The sequence below is a fragment of the Falco cherrug genome, chromosome 3, assembly GCF_023634085.1.
Source record: "Falco cherrug isolate bFalChe1 chromosome 3, bFalChe1.pri, whole genome shotgun sequence".
Classification (NCBI taxonomy): Eukaryota; Metazoa; Chordata; class Aves; order Falconiformes; family Falconidae; genus Falco; species Falco cherrug.
The window spans coordinates 113,617,889-113,635,263 of record NC_073699.1 but is presented as its reverse complement, the minus strand read 5'-3'; the positions used below and the strand labels follow the sequence as shown (position 1 = coordinate 113,635,263).

Sequence of the window (17,375 nt, the reverse complement as noted above, 5' to 3'; positions counted from 1 at the left end):
CGCTGTCTTTTTGGGTACAGCATAGTGCTACTTAAAACAGTGCATAATCCCAGACACTTCTTATCCATAAGGTAACAGTATTAAGCTAATAGCTTGTGAAAATGCTGTTTGACTGTAGTTTTAAGCACAGTACAATGATTTTTTTTTTTTTTTTTTTAGACAGTAGAATTCATCTCATGCCATAGAATTCTTTGAAATTTTGTTCTTGCTCTCGTTCACCAAGAATTAGTTCTCATTGTTAATGTGCTTTTGCTCTATAGGTCAGCAAGATTAGTCTTGTGGATTTAGCTGGCAGTGAGCGAGCCGATTCAACTGGTGCCAAAGGAACCCGATTAAAGGTATTGGGCCATTGATGTAGGGTAAAGAAAGGGAAGTGGGTGTGCAAGCATCACATGGAGCCATTGCTTGAAAAATGATAGGAAAAGAAAGGATTGGTATTGTAAGTATGGAAAAAATAATGGCATAACTGAAGGCGCTTTTTTTCCCGTCTGATGATGGGTGTCACATTTGGCTCATTTAGTCTACAGAGGTTCGTTTGAACAATTTTAATTGCTGTATAATATTGGATTATGTTTTCACAGGAAGGAGCAAATATAAACAAGTCTCTTACAACTCTGGGCAAAGTTATATCAGCATTGGCCGAAGTGGTAAGTACAGCATTTACTTCTTGTAACAACCTTTCCATAGCTAGTAAAACTGAGACAGTAAAAACCACGGAGTACAGCAGAATCTTTCACTGTTCTTGGTCTAGCATTCTTAGCCAAATTAGCTGTGTGTATTTTGATAAATGAGTAGTGCGGATAGTATTCTGTGAATGGCATGCAGCCTGGTAGAAACTTGATGTGTCATTAGACTGAAGCATTGGTTTATTTAGCTGTGAAGAAGCCATGCAAAAGAAGCCTGCATTTGTGTAGAAGATGCGTTCAGGTAGCAAGCTTTTAGTTCTGCAGAGCAGTAATTTTTATTTTTATCTGAAAGAATAACTTTAGAAAGCTAACTGCAGTTTTGTTGTTACAAAATTTTAGAAGTACCCATGTAATAATTTGATTATCACTGGCTTTTTTTGCAATGGCAAGACTTAGGTGTTGAGTTGAGTGAGCATCTGTTGATCCAAACATAAGATTGTACATTTAGAAAAGTACTTTGTCTTTTCCTTTCTACACTCAACTACTATTTAAAAAAAACAAGTAAATTATTACTGCTCCTTTTAAAAGTGAGTTAAATGAGTTTTCAACAGCTTGGATAGGTTGAATATACTTACATGCTTTTTAGGGTTTTTTTCCCATGAAAACTGTTCTCATTTATTGGGCTCCTCAAGAAAAGAAAATGCTGTCCAAGTTAAGATGGAATTTATATATAAAGCTCTGTTAAGAAGCTCATTTTGTATCTCCTTCCTCTTTCTTTAATGCTTTCAACTTAGGATAACTGCACTAACAAGGTATGGTCTGAGTAGTAGGGGATGGTGTCTTTTTTTTGCTTGAGCGTAAGATTTTATTCTCTTCATTTTGGAATCAAAGAACAGGGACCTTTTATGTCAGATCTTTGAGAAGTTCCTGTGACTATAAATTAGTCTTGAAGCCTTAGAATTACCCGTACTAAAATTTTTAAAATGTTATAAGATTGGGGATAAATGAATGAAAAGTACACATTTAGGTGCGTATTTAGGAATATTCTTTTATTACATTCCTGCTCCTGATTTGGTGACTTACATGAGGAATATTTACTTTTAGTATGGATAACTTTGTCTCTGCTTTCGTGTTTCTGCTCTCCATGCTTTTTTCTTTACCTCATGTGATGGATTTAATAGTCAATTCTAGTTTCCAGCTTTAATATCTGGTGTTTACCTGCCCTTAGTAATTTTTCTCATCCATTGTAAGGTTACTTACCTTTGGCAAGGGGCAATAGAACTGTTCCAAGACCAATGCTCACATTTTAAGCACCTTTTGAGTGTTAAGAAGAGTTTCACACAAATTATAATCAGGCCTTTTATTGCAAAGCCATGTATTGAATGTTGTGTGGAATTAGACTTTTGACATCTCTCAAAGCAACGTGTTTGCCTCCTATTTGTGTAAGTAAATGAATGACCAAAGATTCACGTTCTGTTACAGAGCTTTAGAAATTAATTGTTTCTTTTAGACCAAATAAGCCAGACAAAGCCTTTTTAATGAAATTTGGAGGGAAGTCTACCAAAGGTGCTCAGAAGGCCATCTTCTCTTTTGTGAAAGTTCCTCATTGATCACTACTGATTTTGCGATGAAGTACTTAAATACTTGGACACACATCTCGTGGCCTTGTGCTTCAGTTTGAGTAGTCTCTGTAATATTTTTGTCCTTTTTTTAAAAGAAAAAAACGAAAACAACCCAAAATAAAACCACCAAAACAAACCCCTAAACCACCTCCTTTCTACTCATACTTCTAATTTCAGCGTGAAAGTACTTTCATCTCTTCCATCCTCAAGTTTCCTAATAACTGCTTACAGAAGCCCAGGAAGATTGGGTAGTTGTCCTTTTACGTGTGTACCTGTATCTCTGTAGCTGTGCAATCTCCTGTAAATAGACCTTTGACTGCTCTAAAAAGCCATAACTTTTCTAACAAAGGAAAAGTGAATCTTCCTTTGAATGAGTAAGGTTTACTTCTTAAATTCACTTGCAATGGTGTTAAAACACAGAATTTAATTGTCAGGAAGATATTCTTCATACACAGAATACACTTTCTGGACATAGTGTGTCAAGGGAGTTCTCTGGACTGCTTATCATCATCTGTTTAGATAGCTGAATATTTTGCATGCTACCTAATATCAAACTCAGTAACCACTTGTACAACCACGGGCCACCCCTCTGTTTAGATAGCTTATGTGTATGCTTGTCATGGTTCTTTTAGTACCTATACTATGATTTTTATGTTTTAAGTATTAATTTTCCATTTGGTGTCTGTTTCTTAGTAGTGTGTTCTTTCTTTGTAGAGTAAAAAAAAGAAGAAGACAGACTTTATACCATACAGGGATTCTGTACTAACATGGCTTCTTCGAGAAAATCTAGGTATGGCTGACTTGCCTATGCCAGTATGGAAAGAAATTATCACTAAATTCTCTGACTGCTTTTGACTCTCTTAAATTTGTATCAAATGTTAAGTTAAATAATTTTAATAGTCAAATCTGAGTCAAATAGTTCCATCTTTTGTTAAAGTTACAACTCTCTTTCCTATGATTTTTTGAATATTTCTCAGTAAGGTAGAATATAGTTGAATTCTATAATTTTGTGAAAATGCTGATATTTAGTAAGTAGTTAGAGCCTAGACTGTGCATTCTAGTTCCGTCTAAAATCTTGCCTGTTTGTTATAGGCGGTAACTCCAGAACTGCAATGGTTGCTGCTTTGAGTCCAGCAGACATAAACTATGATGAAACTTTGAGCACTTTAAGGTACTGTCTTTTTATCTGAGATGGATATGGATAGCTGTTAGCTCAAATGGCTGTATTCTATCCTTCAAACCTTTGGGTTTTCATACTCTGAGAAAATCTGTGGGGAAGACGACTCTGTGCTGGCAAGAACTCGATTATTTTGAAAGAGGAAAACCAATCTATTATATATGAATAGGGAGCTAGTGATTTATTGCTGATTCTAAACTTGAAAAATCAAACTAACCTTCTTGTGTTCCTATGTTTTTTCTAGTGTGGTCCCTAAGCCGAGCATGTTAGCTAAGCTGAGGTTTCAAAGCACTGAATAAAGAAAAAAAAAATGTTGTCTGTTGTACATACTGTTAATCCATATTGAATAGGACTTGTCTTTTTAGCAGCAATACCCTGTATTAAATATGAATTCAAATGCATAATTGACTGTAATCCAGAATTCTCTTCTGATGTACACTTGCAAGCTAAACATCTCCTATATTGCTGTGTTCCATATAAGCGCTTACATGTTCGTTGTAAGGTTTCAATGTTTTGTCTGTTTCCAGATATGCTGATCGTGCAAAACAGATTAAATGCAATGCTGTTATCAATGAAGATCCCAATGCCAAGCTCGTGCGTGAACTGAAGGAGGAGGTGACAAGGCTTAAGGATCTCCTGCGTGCTCAAGGGCTGGGAGATATTATTGACAGTAAGTGGATTAAACAGACTATCATCTTGAGGTTGGTGTCTTTTATAGAGGAGGGAGAGCTGGGCCTGTGAGCGGAAGCGGTTAGAAACATGGAAGTTAAATGTAGGTGCTGGTATTAAATTTTGAACATGGTTTTAAAAATAGTAGCCTCTTCTGTCTTTAAACAATGCATCCTTAGGATTGTCTGTAGACTTGACAGACCACCTTCAAACTCTCAAGGGAAGACGTGGGGATTGAGTTTCCTGTTACTGTAGAAATGATTTTGTGTAATAGAACTTACACATTCAGGAGTTGCTCTGCTGAGTTATGGAGGACTTTTTGTCTAGCTGCCAGTAAAAGGATAGTTGAGGTATAGAAGCTTAATTTCATACTGAGAAAGAAAGCATCTTTTCTTCCTCGTTAAGGGGTTAAGGTTATTTGTTGATACCTGGCTTCAGTGCTGTCCTCGCTCAGAAAGAAAACAACGGCTAATTCCTGTTAGAAAATGTCCTGAGTGACAAACCATTTGTCACTTCAAAATAACTAGCCATGAAACAGCTGCCTGTGAATAAATAATGAATTCTTTTGGGGCGAGATTTTGAGTTAGGTTGGCAGAGCAGTATTGTACTGATTTGCTTTGCCAGCAACCTCTTAAAGCACCAGAACACACTTGTGCCTGATTACTTTGTCCTCATTCTAAATAAAGCAAATAAACTAAAATTTTAGCTGGTACTTTCTTCTATAATATGAACAGTGATTTAATTCCTAGTGAAGCAAATGCCTATAAAAACAGAGTGTATTCCAGTGAATTAAAAGATTCTTGGACTTAAAAAAAAAAAAAAAAAATTGCACCAGTTTCTGATTTGTCAGAACTTATTTGCCTGTGAAGCAGAAGTTCTGACTTAGTCACAGACAATTTAAAGATGTGTAGTATGTATTTACCTTTTTATTTACTTGTTTTCAAGAGAATGGGGCCAGAAGGCAATGAAATACAAGTGTTTTTATGCTTGGTACAGTCTGTTTTTTGGTTCTAAATCAAAACTGAAAAAACTGTGTTACTGAAAATTGTGCTTTTGTTTCTTTAAACATCAAGTAGTTTTCTCTTCCCTTCCTATGTCGCTAGTGAACCTTCAATTTTGATCCTTCTTGTATTTTCCCTCCTGCTTCCTTTCAGTTGATCCAATGGGAGATGAATACTCTGGAAGTGGAGGCAAATGTGTGTATTGTGTGGTTCTCTTGTTTAACCTGCTTTCTCTGGGTCAGCTTTTAACTGAGCTTTGCATGCCAGCATTTCTCACAGGGAAATCCCAGACAGAACACTCACTGTGGAATGCAGTGCAGTTTCATGGAAACTAGCTTAACCACGGTTCCTTAGACTGAGTTGGCAGTCAAAAAAAAGTGCAAAGTTTAAAATGCAACATACGTTCATTCTTCCTTTCTGGCGGAATATAGAAGGGATAGTGGAAGTTCTTTAGTCTGTTTTCATGACAGCCAGCCATTTAGAGTTGAACCAGAAAATCTTGTTCTCGAACCTTTTTCAAGTTATTCAAATGAAACAGCTTCCGGTCACCTAGCTTCCTGGCATTTTAATATCTCTTTTTCAGCTAAAAGTATTTGTTTTAAATGCCGTAATTGATTAACTCAAGGTGAAATGTTATCAGTTCCTCCTGGAGAGGCTTGAGTTTTATTTTATATAGTTTCTTAAAAAAAAAAAAAGTTGAACATCCTATACTGCTGACGGTCTCATTTGAGCTCAAATACTTGGTTGTAGATTATTAACTTCATAGGGTTGAAAGCAGTCAGCAAACAGCATTTTATTTCTGTTCTACTGTGTGCTTTTATGAAAGGGAAATATATGTAGTCTGTTGCAAGAGAAATGTATTCTATGTAAATTTTGGGTTGCTAGACTTTTAAAATTCTTTCAGTCAGTCGTCTTCACCCTTGCTCAAACAATATCAACTGGAAGAGATCTGTCTGAAATTTCCTAAAATTAAAACTACTGGTGGTGTAAAGACTCATTCTGGCCTTGTCTTACATTCTGATGCTGCTTCCAGCGTGTGCATATGTCATCTGTGTGAAAGCTGCAGCCTCCAGGAAAAGCGTGCATGATGCTGAGGGCTTTGGTTCTCCGTGGTCACAGCAACTGCGAAAGCTATTGCAAGCACCACGTCCTTTATCTTCAGGACTGCATGCGTCTTGGCCTTTGGAGACTTCATCTTCCCTGCTCTGTCATGCCTGCCTTCCTCATCCCGATGGCATTCCCTTTCCTTAACCTGCTTTTCTTCTGTTAAACTCCCACCCCTGCTTCCTGGATTTGCAGATGGTGGTTTTCAAACTGACTTGATGCAATCACCAGTTTCACGAGGCTGAAACAGCAGGCTGAATGTGGAGTGAACTAGGGCATAAGGCTGACAATAGCAGAATTGTTCAGGATAAGAGTAGAGGAGATGTAGGAGGACATGGAAATTTATGCAATGTCTGGGTGAGCATCTCATTTTTGTAAGTGTGAAGCCCTTGTTTATAACTTGCAAGGTCTGATTTGACTTGGTTCTTTCATAAGGATGCTTATTTTAAAGGATTTATTTTAGAAATAGAATTTAAAACTATAAAAATCATTAATACTGAGCTACTTAATTGTCTAATTCCATGTAAGATTTTTTTGTGCGCTTATTCCAAGGATATGGTTTACAGACGTATCTGAGAAGCTAAGTAAGATTAAAATAAATTACCTTTGGATATTTGTTCTTAAATCATTCATGCACATTTTTCTTGTTTTCTGTCTTTGAAGGAGGCATCTTTCAGGCCTCCAGATTTTCAGGCTACAAAAGCTGCCTTATTAAATTCTGGGGCTTTTTAAGGCCTTCCTCATCTAAATTAAGACCAAAAAGCTTTCAGGCACCTTCTGCAGTATGAGCACCACCTATCACCTTTTCCACTGGTCAGGTATCTTTAGATTTCCATTTTTCAGATAAGGAGGGTCAAGAAGTAACATAATAATGTTTCTGCGAACTTGTGTTCTCCTCTCCCCGTCATGGACTGACAGGTGATTCACATACACTCCTGTGAGAATTTAGAGGAGTAGTTCTTTGTTTGTGTGGTCTGGGTGGCTCGTCAGCAGAACCAGTGTTGTAATAAAGATTTACTTCATCATTTTAGATTAAAGGAGCCTGGAAGAGAATGTTTTTCTGAGTGTAAAGGGTTGGTGTCTATTCAGACTTTAGCCCAAAATGTCACTAATCTCATGAGGAACGGAATCTGCTCCTCATCTGAGCTCCGTGGGGCTCATTTCAGTGTTCAGTTAGGAATAAGATGGTTTATTTTTGGCAAGTGTGTAATTTATTTTTTCAGGCATTTTTTATGAAGATGGTTTATGATGCAACTAGTAATCCTCAGGGTCTGAAATGAGTTATTGTTATGTTATAGATACTAATATTAAAAGATGTGTTTCGGAACTGCCATCTAAAAAATTACAAAACTTGTCTTGTTGCTGCTTAAATGCTTTCCTCTTATGCTGGTATTTCCTTCCTTTCCTTCTTCCTCTTTCTTCCCTCTTCCTATTTTCCTTTTTCCCATCTTTCTGCCTTCCCTCTGTCTGTGTGTCTCTCTCCCAGATTTGAAAGATTTTCAGAACAATAAACATAGATACTTGCTAGCCTCCGAGAATCAACGTCCTGGCAATTTTTCCACAGCCTCCATGGGGTCCCTCACTGCATCTCCATCCTCCTGCTCTCTCAGTAGTCAGGTGGGCTTAACATCTGTGTCCAGTATACAGGAAAGAATCATGTCAACACCTGGAGGAGAAGAGGCAATTGAGCGTTTGAAGGTAGGTCTTGCTGTAGATTAAGGGGGCCATTTTTTTGGTCTTTTCCAAGGCTAAATAGCAGTGAACCCAGGAGAACTTTACTTCACAGAGAGAAACAGTAGCACACTGCATATATAAGAAGTTGTTGAAAATCTCCTCGGCACCTTGAAAAGGGCACTTAACTGTGTTGTGGGCTAGAAACTGTGTTCATGCACAGCCTTTCCTGTTAGGATTATTTAGGTTTAATTGTAGCCTGGAGCTACAAGGAAATTATAAATGAAAATCGTGATTGTTGTTTACAGGTTCTCTGATGCAGTGGTAATTGCAGAAAATTTGGTCATAAGTATAGACTTCAGGAGGCCTGGTCAGCACTAGTGTGGACAAAATCTGACTGGCAAATGCATTCAGCTTTCAGAAAACCACATTATCCCAAAGTTGAAAAAAGGAGGAAGAATAATCCTGCCACTGTTGTATTTGCCCAGCCCCCACAGATTAAAATGTGAAGCACACAGAATAGCATGCTTTATCCAGACAATAGCGGCCTTATCCCAATACTGCATAAAATTGAACTGCATCAAAAGTGCATTACAGTGAAGTATTTCTTGATTTTTATGAAAGCCCCCCTCCCAATTTCCATGGGTGGATGAGTGGGGAGAGCTGGCAGTGTCGAATCTCTGCTTCATTCTCATGTCTTATCCATGAGACACACTGCTACAGGGATTGGAATGGGCTGGAACACACACTGCAAATCCCTTTCCTATTGGAAACCCTCTGTTGCCATGGAAGTAACAGTGTGGCCTCTGCAGTTCCTTGGCATCTAGTTACTGAATGATGTCTGTAAATCAGATTTTAAAAAAATAGCAAAAGAAAAAAATTTAGGTGTTCAAATTAAAGTCTGACTGTGGTTAGATAAAAAGTAATCTTTTCTCAGCTTGCCATCAAGGCCGTTTACCCTTGGAGAAATTAAGGAGGACAACTTAGTTTTGAAGAGCTAAGAGTACGTTTTATATCCAAACTTAATTTGAGGCCTAGAACTGAGCACAGACTTTCATTGTTTTGTGTATTATGAAAAGAACTTTGAGGAGAATTGTAAAACAGCTTCTGGGATTTTCACACAGGAATCTGAGAAGATCATTGCAGAGCTGAATGAAACATGGGAGGAGAAGCTGAGGAAAACTGAGGCCATTAGGATGGAAAGGTCGGATGGTGTCCAGAAAATGGAGAAGTGTGGAAAACTGAGAACGTTACTCTGTTCCGAATCGATGGAACAGCAGAATAGTGCTCAGTGACAATTCTGTTTACCTATGCATTATATAAACAGTAGGGGCAATGCTGAGAGGAAGCTGTATTCTTTCCTGTATTTCCTACAGTTAAAGTGTACTGTTGTAATTCTGGTAAAATCTTAACCTGCTGCATTGGCTTCTGCTGCAGAGCAGCATGGAGTCCTCGTCTCTTTCTTCCCCTTTCCACCATTCTTTTACATTCCAAAAATTTTGGCCCTAAAGTTGAGCAGAAAAGATTTGAGTTTTTAGTGTTGGAGTATCTAAAATTACGAAGCAGCTTTACCTTTCAGCTTTGGTTGAATTGTGTTCTAGAGCGAGATGCTTAATAATTGTCAGAAAGTGAGTGCAGCCAAACAGAGCATTACTTACTAGAATATTAAAAGCTTGCAGAATACTTAAGTGGAACATATTTGCCTAGAAACAGTGTGACTGAGTCTGTAAAACCAGTGAGAGGTGTATGAAGAAAGTGGATCGAGATAGATTATTCACTGACAGAGCTAAGGGACTTTAAGGCTGTCGGGTGATTTGAAACAATAGGAAGTTCTCGCAATACATAGGTAAGCTGTGAAAGTCTTCACTACGTTATGTTGATGATGATAGGAGTTGAATTAAAAAGAAAAACAAAGGAGAAAACATCAAAACCCCAACATTTTGGATAGCTGTTTAAAAGAAATGGAATGGTTAATTATGGGAATTCTTTAGGAAGAAACTGGGGGACTGTGAAAATACTTTGGGGAAAATAGCATAGTGTTTGCCACGTTCTTATTCTTCTGTGTTGGTGCCACTGTTGTGTTTTGTCAAAGCCAAGAAACTGTATTACATGAAGAGTTTGACCCAATAGAATCCTTTTTATGTCTTAAGAAGGAGAAAGTACTTTTTATATTGGATCAGGAAGAGCCAGTTAAGTCTTTGTAAATTAGTGGATAGTAGTAGCTCCTCTTAACTAAATGAAATTTTTAAATTTAGAACAGACTTTAACCTTCCTTAAAGAAGCAACGAATGTAATGTCTTAAAATGTACTGACCTTGTGATAGGTTATTGCACTAAAATGCTGTTAAATCTCTGTAAAAATTCTTGCTGTTGCGCAGGTCTGTAAGTTCTAGGACTAAAGTTTAGAAACTTGCCCTGTTGTGTTATGAGGTGGTGAAAGTCCTGGCTGTATGGTCAGTTGATAGGCTTGTTGAAAGTCTAATGTATTATATTACATGGCTTTCATTAGACTAAGGTCTATTTTTTTTTTCTAAGATTTTCTCTAATTTTGTCTGAGAAGCTCAAAATATAATGCATACCTTTTCTCTCTCAGGGAGGCATTGTTGGCAGAAATGGGAGTTGCCATTCGGGAAGATGGAGGAACACTGGGAGTCTTCTCACCTAAAAAGGTAAGAAAAAAAAAAAAAAAAAGAGTAACAGTTGCGTAATGTCTTCAAAAGGCTGGTGGACCTGGGAGGAAAGGGTGATGAGGAGCTACCATTCATACAAGGGCTTGTGTTCATGTAAGATACGTAACAACATAAGTGAGGTTTGGACCCCTAGTAGTAAGTTCTTCTTACAGTGTCTTTTTGGAAATGGCTTTATTGTTAGAATCTATCAAAACACATTACATCTAAGGATTATTGCCCATTTTTTTTGTAGCTCCTTGCATATTGTTGTTTCGTTAGCAGCTCAGAAATGCTGCCTCATAAATTGTTGTTGCTGTTTTCAGCAGTATCTGTGTGTGACCTTCAGGTACTCTACCTACTCCTCATTAAGATTCTCACAGAAGTTTGACGTCTTGTTTAGATGCTTTTCCCTGAATTTTTTTGTTAATCCTTTTTGCTGTTGGAAAAAGGGGTTGTTATCTAATGAACCACTGAACACGGGATGCAGGGGAATATTTCTTTCAGGATATATCAATACTTCTATTTTCTGAAAGTTGAAAGAAGCAGGACTATGCAGGAAAAGGTCATAAATCAGTGCTGTAAATATAAAATGATAAATTGGTAAAGAAGCTATCTATGCAGTTAAAGCAGAATTATTGAAGAAGTACAAGGAGAAGAATGTACTTGTATCTCAAAAATCTTTGAACAAGGAGCACAGGGTAATATTTTAGCCTGAAACTTCTATGTGCAAGCATGTAACAAACCTGATTTAAGGTTAAATGGGGACCTATCTAGAGGCATTGTACAGAAACATGGGACAGCAGAACTGATTAAAATATTTAATCCTTTGCTTAAAGTAGTGTTAAACTGTTATGTTTGCAGTAGGTAGAAGTCTGGTTTGGTTTTGTTATCAACTCCAGAAGTGCCTAAGGTTTGTAAAGACGGCAATTTGTTGAGTGTTCTTTACATGTCCTTTTGTTATGGATCCTAATCTCCTTTTAGATTTTCCCTCAGAGGCCCTCAGCTCTTTTTGATGACTCTTTTGGTGCATTTTCAGCTGATCAGGTTCGTGTATAAATGCCATCTGGATTAAGTAGTTGTGTTGGTAATAGATAGTATTTATTTTTACCCATATAGGATTTATTAGGAGAAGTAAAACTCTTGACCTAGTCCTTTCTGCTTCTGTTTCTTACTATCCTTGCACTTGAGTTTCATTAGTTCTCCTTCTAGTAACTGTGGCTGCTGTTGTGAAAACCTGAGACGTAGATAGCAAATTTGAAATCTTTTTCATAAAGACTTTACACTTCTGAAGTACCAATATATAATCTAACTGTATGCTACTAGGACAGCATTGTGTTTTTACCCACTGAGCTGTAAATTGAACTCTGTAAGGTATATTTTGCCTACTTTACAAATTAAAAGGTACGACATTGTGCAGTTGTTGCTGTATCTACCAGTTTTGCTTTTGGCAGGAAACTTCTTAAATGGTTTGTGGAAATGTAATTGCTGGTGCTGTCATCAAAGATGGGAGCAGGGCAAGTCCTTCAGCTCGTGCTTGAGAAATGCGGACAGGAGAAAGTTTAAGATATAACTCTTTGTGTATGAATAATAGAATGAGTGAACAGTCGGTTTTGCTAGCATTATTTTTCAAGTTGTTGAGCTTTATTTCTTACAAAAATCTCTGCCTGTGAAAGACCCATTCAGACTTTAATTTAGTGTGATAAATGAATTTGGATGCTGAAACGTTTGTATAGGGTACAGCAGTATTTTCAGAGTGTCCAAGTGGTGCAAGTCATAGTGGTGTTACAGTAGTTGACTATAGGATTTAGTTTCTTACCAGTTTTCTCTTGATTTAAAAGCTTTATACAGCTCCCAGTGTTGATTTGAATGCAGTGAATAGCGATGATGGCATGGGACACCCTTAGCTGCAGTTTTAGGTGGCCCCTATCTTTTCAGGGGTGAAAAAGGTGTCTTGTTCTTTCCCCTTTTCTGTCTTCGTAGTTACATCTTTGTTGGGCAATTGACAATTAGACTTCTTCATTCAAAGACAGATTTCATTTTTAACATCCAGTAGTTTTTGTGCTTCTGTAAACTGAGTGCTGTTAACATCTCTCTGAAGTAAACTTTTTGGAGCTATAATAAATGGATGGAAGCAATGTTCCCAAGGAATCTTAGTCAAATTTATTTCCTTTTGTTGAATTTATTCTGTTTGAGGTTAACAAAGGGACAAGTTGCTTACTAAGTTTTACATCTCTTTTATCATCTTTCTTCTTTAATTCTGTTTAACCTTTTTTGCCTTTTCTTTTGTATTTGTGCTTACTGTGATCTCACTGGCTAGGTTTTCACACCAAGGCCTTGTGACTTGTTTGCTGATTCCAGTGGGGTTTTTTCACCAAAGAAGGTTGGTTTAGTAATTGTAGTGGATTTGAATTTAGAAGAACTTTAGATGGAGAGCTTTTTAGCTGTTTGTATTGAAGAATGCTAGTAGTTTTAGATTTTCTTTGGATGTTAATGGACTTTGCCAAATGAGCATCACACCTGTTTTGCCCAAGAAAAGTCAAAGTCGATTCCCCATCAGTTTAAAAATTTTACTGTTTCTTTCTGCTGTTGGACTTCCCTTAACAAATTTACAGAGACTTTACAAGGAATTGTGGTGTTTGGTTTTTTTTCCAGCTGAAGCCTTTATTCCCTCAATTGATATTTCAGATAACTAAGCAATCTGGGCTCTATTTCTGCTGTTCCTTTTTTATGCTCTTCAGTACCGCAAGAGGTTATATTTGAAAAAATGCATTATGGCATAACCTCAAGATACATAGCAAGGCTGCTGGATTAATGTGCATCTTCCACAGCTGTGGGAAGAAGCCTGAAAATAGGTCTTCCGTTCTTAATTAACTTTCCTTTTTGTTCTTTTAGACTCCTCATCTTGTAAACCTTAATGAAGATCCTCTCATGTCTGAATGTCTGCTTTACTACATCAAAGATGGTATTACTAGGTGAGGATTGGTGTTAATACACTCTGAGGTCTGCTTCTTTGCTTGCTTAAAACCCCATGCTGGAGACACCGTGAGATTAAGTAACTGTGCATTGAACTATTCAGCTTGCAGGTACAAACAAAGCATGAGATTGTTGTAGGTGGAAAAAAGTACATAAACGCTTTTTCTTTTAGGTTGATTTTTTGCTTTCAGAGTAATGGGTGCAGTCACTTAGCTTTATAACAAGTTCGTTACTACACTTGGGCAATAAAAGAAAGCATGATATCTAAGATACCGCAAACCAAAAATAATAAAACTTCCTGAAAATACCTTTGAGATTCTGGTGGGTGGAGGATTGAAAACTTGATAAAAGCAACTAGAATATGGATGAGCATTCACTTCATTTTTAAAATAAACTCTTATCTTTGCCTCTGCACAGTTAACATACTCTGTATTCACATGTATGAGACTAAATTTAATAGCCAGATTTGGAATTTAAAATGGATTTTATTCCAAAACTTGTTTCAAGACATCTGGAAGAATAGAGGTGATTTTTGTTATCTTTGGAGCACTAAGCCATGTTTGGTTGCTTAGTTTGTATATTCTTTGGGAACAGATGGGGAAGAGTACACAGACAGGTGCTGCTGTATGGTACTACTCTAATATGCATTGGACCCACTGAAAAGAATATCAAACTTGTAGAGAATTCAGTGCAGAACAATCAATAGAATAGCTTAGGGCTTAAGAAACCATTTTAAATTTTGAGCCTAGCTAGTGGACAGCAGAAATGTATAGAGTAATAAGTAGAGCAAGAAGTTCATAAACATTAGGATTGAAAACTAAGTTGTCCGTATCTAGAGTTCCTCAAATATTTGAGTTTGGAATGGACATAAATCTTCAAGCTCCAGGGATACTCCTAGCCTCTCACTGTCTGGAAGCTGGATGAAACTGCGTGTGGCATCATGTTAGTCAGCAAGAGTCTCCCGAGCCATTTTTACTGCTTTGTTAAAGTGCAGATGGTGATTATTGGAAGGCACGATCATTGTATGCCAGCTGAAATGCACCACTGGAAGTTCCTGTTAGTTTTGTGGTTTTTTTTTTCCTTCTGTGTGCCTTTGCTAAAGGGAGAAGGGGGTACACAAGAGACAAGGAAACACATTAAATCCGAAGGTGTTTTAACATTTCAGTTCTCTCTTTAAATTATATGTTTTAAGAGAGAGGAAACATCTCTTTTCTTTTGTCAAGCAGTTATCCTCCAATTTATGGTGCATCTGGTAAGTTTTCTGCAATGCAAAGTGCTATTTCTACCCTTTGAACTTGAAGGATGGTTTTAATAGTGTAGACCATTTTCCAGGGTATTTCTGAGGGTTGTAGGAAGTGTCTGATTTGCTCTTGAAATATCTTCTCTTGGACCCAGGGTTGGCCAGGCTGACGCTGAGCGAAGGCAAGACATTGTACTGAGTGGGGCTCATATCAAAGAAGAACACTGTATCTTTCGAAGTGAGAGGAACAACAATGGTGAAGGTAAAAACCTACTTCTAGCAAAGTATTGTTGAATCTTTCCCCTATTACTTAATAGTTGGCTTGGTATTTGTAAGTTTCTCTTACCTCAAGGAAACAATCATCTTTGACTCGCTGGGTTTTTTGAGTCTTAGGCGAAGAAAATTAGATTTAAGTGATTTAGATTTAGATTTAGCTTCAATTGCTGCAGTCAGTATAAGAGTTAAGTTCTGATCTTCGTTAACTACAAACATGAAAATTCAAACAGAAAAAACATTAATAATTTCCAGCTGCAATATCTGGAGTTGTCAGTAGTATTGATTCTTCTTGTGGGGCGTTATTTCTGTTTTAGCCATGGCATCAAGGAGCGGTTCATTTGTATCTTGTTTTGGTGTTAGTAGGAAGATAGGCAGAAAATGAGAGGCCTGTAGGGTCTGCACACTTCTGTTTCTATACTGTGCTCTCTAAAGTCTCATTCATCCATGTTGTTTGTTTTCTTCATAGTTATTGTTACTTTGGAGCCTTGTGAACGATCAGAGACTTATGTTAATGGCAAGAGGGTTGTGCAGCCTGTGCAGTTGCGCTCAGGTAAGAATTGTTAGGATTTTTTGGTAGACTCTGTACCTAAGAATTGTCCATATGTGATATTTGCATCATATGTAGAGAATGCTGGGTGCTGTTCAAGGACAGCAGTGTTACTTTTTTGGAGCGTAGCTTTTAAACAGAAGTTGGTACCATTTTTGTATTGACAGCAGTTAATTTTCTTTCATTCTTTCCTGCACTAGCTGTATGTGTACTTAAATATGCACCGCCACACAGCATCCTGCTTGTCCTTCTGCTTACCCTGATATTATTCAAATACATTCTTGCCCAAGCCTATTGCCCTTGGCAGTCTCAGTGAGACAGAGCAGACAGACTGCCAGTTGCTGATGGAAAATTCCTGGTTTCCTGGCAAAGCTTAGATATGACCCTCTGCGGGAATACAACAGATTCTCTTTGCTCTCATTAGATTTCCCACTCAGTCCCCTACATTCCTTTAAAAAGACATGTGGGCGAAGATTTAGAGGAGGGAGAGACTTCCCTAAATTACGGGGTTTAACCTATCTCTTTCAAGATATCATGCTTTTTGTGGCCCTCCCCCACTTTTCTACTGGTAACAAACCAAACAAAAAAACCCCACCTCCTGAGTTATTTGTGTCAAGTTATAAGTGAGCATTTTCATGGAAGCAAGTGTACTGACTTCAGCACAAGTCTGGACAATGAAGGAGGAACAGGTTTTGCTGTTCTGTGCCTGCATATGGCTCATATTAAATAGCATGACTTTTATCATTTAGTAATTACTTTGTCTTGAAGTAGATGTTGGGTTTTTTTATTTTTCCCCCTGCATCTACATGATTGAGTTACTAGAAGAATATAGACATAGTCTCTGACATCTTTAAGAGTCTATATTTTAGTAATATATTTATAAGGACAGTTTTGGTTACTTTGGTCTATTTTTACTGGAATGTCTTTTTAAAATGTTAACTACATTAATATATTCTCTGGAAGAGCAGAGGCATTTTACTGTCTTCCATCACGCACATGTTTCAGGCCTTGTGGACATTTGATATCTCTAGGATTTATCTAAAAGACTTAATATGAGATTTCCTCAGCTCTTTTTACATGAGTGTAAAAGAAGGTGTAAAATCCCACTGATTAGGACTCCAATAAAACCAATACATGTAAACCATATCTTAAAGAAAAGTAAGCACCATGCATTCCAGTGTTTGAAGTTAGGCTTTTCCAAGCTGAAAATTTTGCTGAAGTGGCTTTTGCTCATGTTCTGTCACTGGAGGAGAGGAATGGGATTTAGTGATGTTTTATTCACTGCCACTGTTGGTCAGTCTCCAAGTTTGTCCTTTTATTTTTTATAAACTCTGCTGGGACGATGATGTCCTTTGTGAGCACTGCTTCTTATCAGCAGCGTCTTGTCCTTTACAAACCAGGCATTCTTTTGTTTTTTTCTTGACACCTAGTAACTTCAGTGTACACAGAAATCCTTACAGGGCAATCTTTTCTTATGCTGTCACCCAAGAGGATAGATAGGACGAATAATTTAGTGATGTTTTTCAATGGCTTTGGAATACTTACCTGAAAGACTTAACTTCTGTTCCTATGTTTTAGGAAATCGTATCATCATGGGTAAAAATCACGTCTTCAGATTCAACCACCCAGAGCAAGCACGAGCAGAAAGAGAGAAAACACCATCAGCTGAGACTCCCTCTGAGCCAGTTGACTGGACATTTGCTCAGAGGGAGCTTCTGGAGAAGCAGGGCATTGACATGAAGCAGGAGATGGAGAAAAGGTAACAAAATAACTCGATTTCAATCTGAAACAAGGAGGAGGC

At 37.5% G+C, this 17,375-nt stretch overlaps 1 protein-coding gene across 20 annotated transcripts in view; it reads left to right on the top strand.

Moving 5' to 3' along the window:
• KIF1B (kinesin family member 1B) overlaps window positions 1-17,375 on the top strand; it is a 96,848-nt gene that overhangs the window by 30,442 nt on the left and 49,031 nt on the right. For 6 of the 20 annotated variants that reach the window (XM_055704069.1, XM_055704063.1, XM_055704062.1 and 3 more), the window contains exons 8-21: window positions 261-338; window positions 582-647; window positions 1,421-1,438; window positions 2,963-3,038; window positions 3,341-3,419; window positions 3,953-4,095; window positions 5,249-5,290; window positions 7,686-7,897; window positions 8,995-9,074; window positions 10,463-10,538; window positions 13,431-13,510; window positions 14,907-15,013; window positions 15,494-15,577; window positions 17,153-17,333. In XM_055704069.1, coding sequence (XP_055560044.1) covers window positions 261-338; window positions 582-647; window positions 1,421-1,438; window positions 2,963-3,038; window positions 3,341-3,419; window positions 3,953-4,095; window positions 5,249-5,290; window positions 7,686-7,897; window positions 8,995-9,074; window positions 10,463-10,538; window positions 13,431-13,510; window positions 14,907-15,013; window positions 15,494-15,577; window positions 17,153-17,333 — 1,322 coding nt within the window. The remainder of the gene's footprint in view (window positions 1-260; window positions 339-581; window positions 648-1,420; window positions 1,439-2,962; window positions 3,039-3,340; window positions 3,420-3,952; window positions 4,096-5,248; window positions 5,291-7,685; window positions 7,898-8,994; window positions 9,075-10,462; window positions 10,539-13,430; window positions 13,511-14,906; window positions 15,014-15,493; window positions 15,578-17,152; window positions 17,334-17,375) is intronic. The other 14 variants (XM_055704073.1, XM_055704072.1, XM_055704068.1 and 11 more) reach the window with 5 other exon arrangements.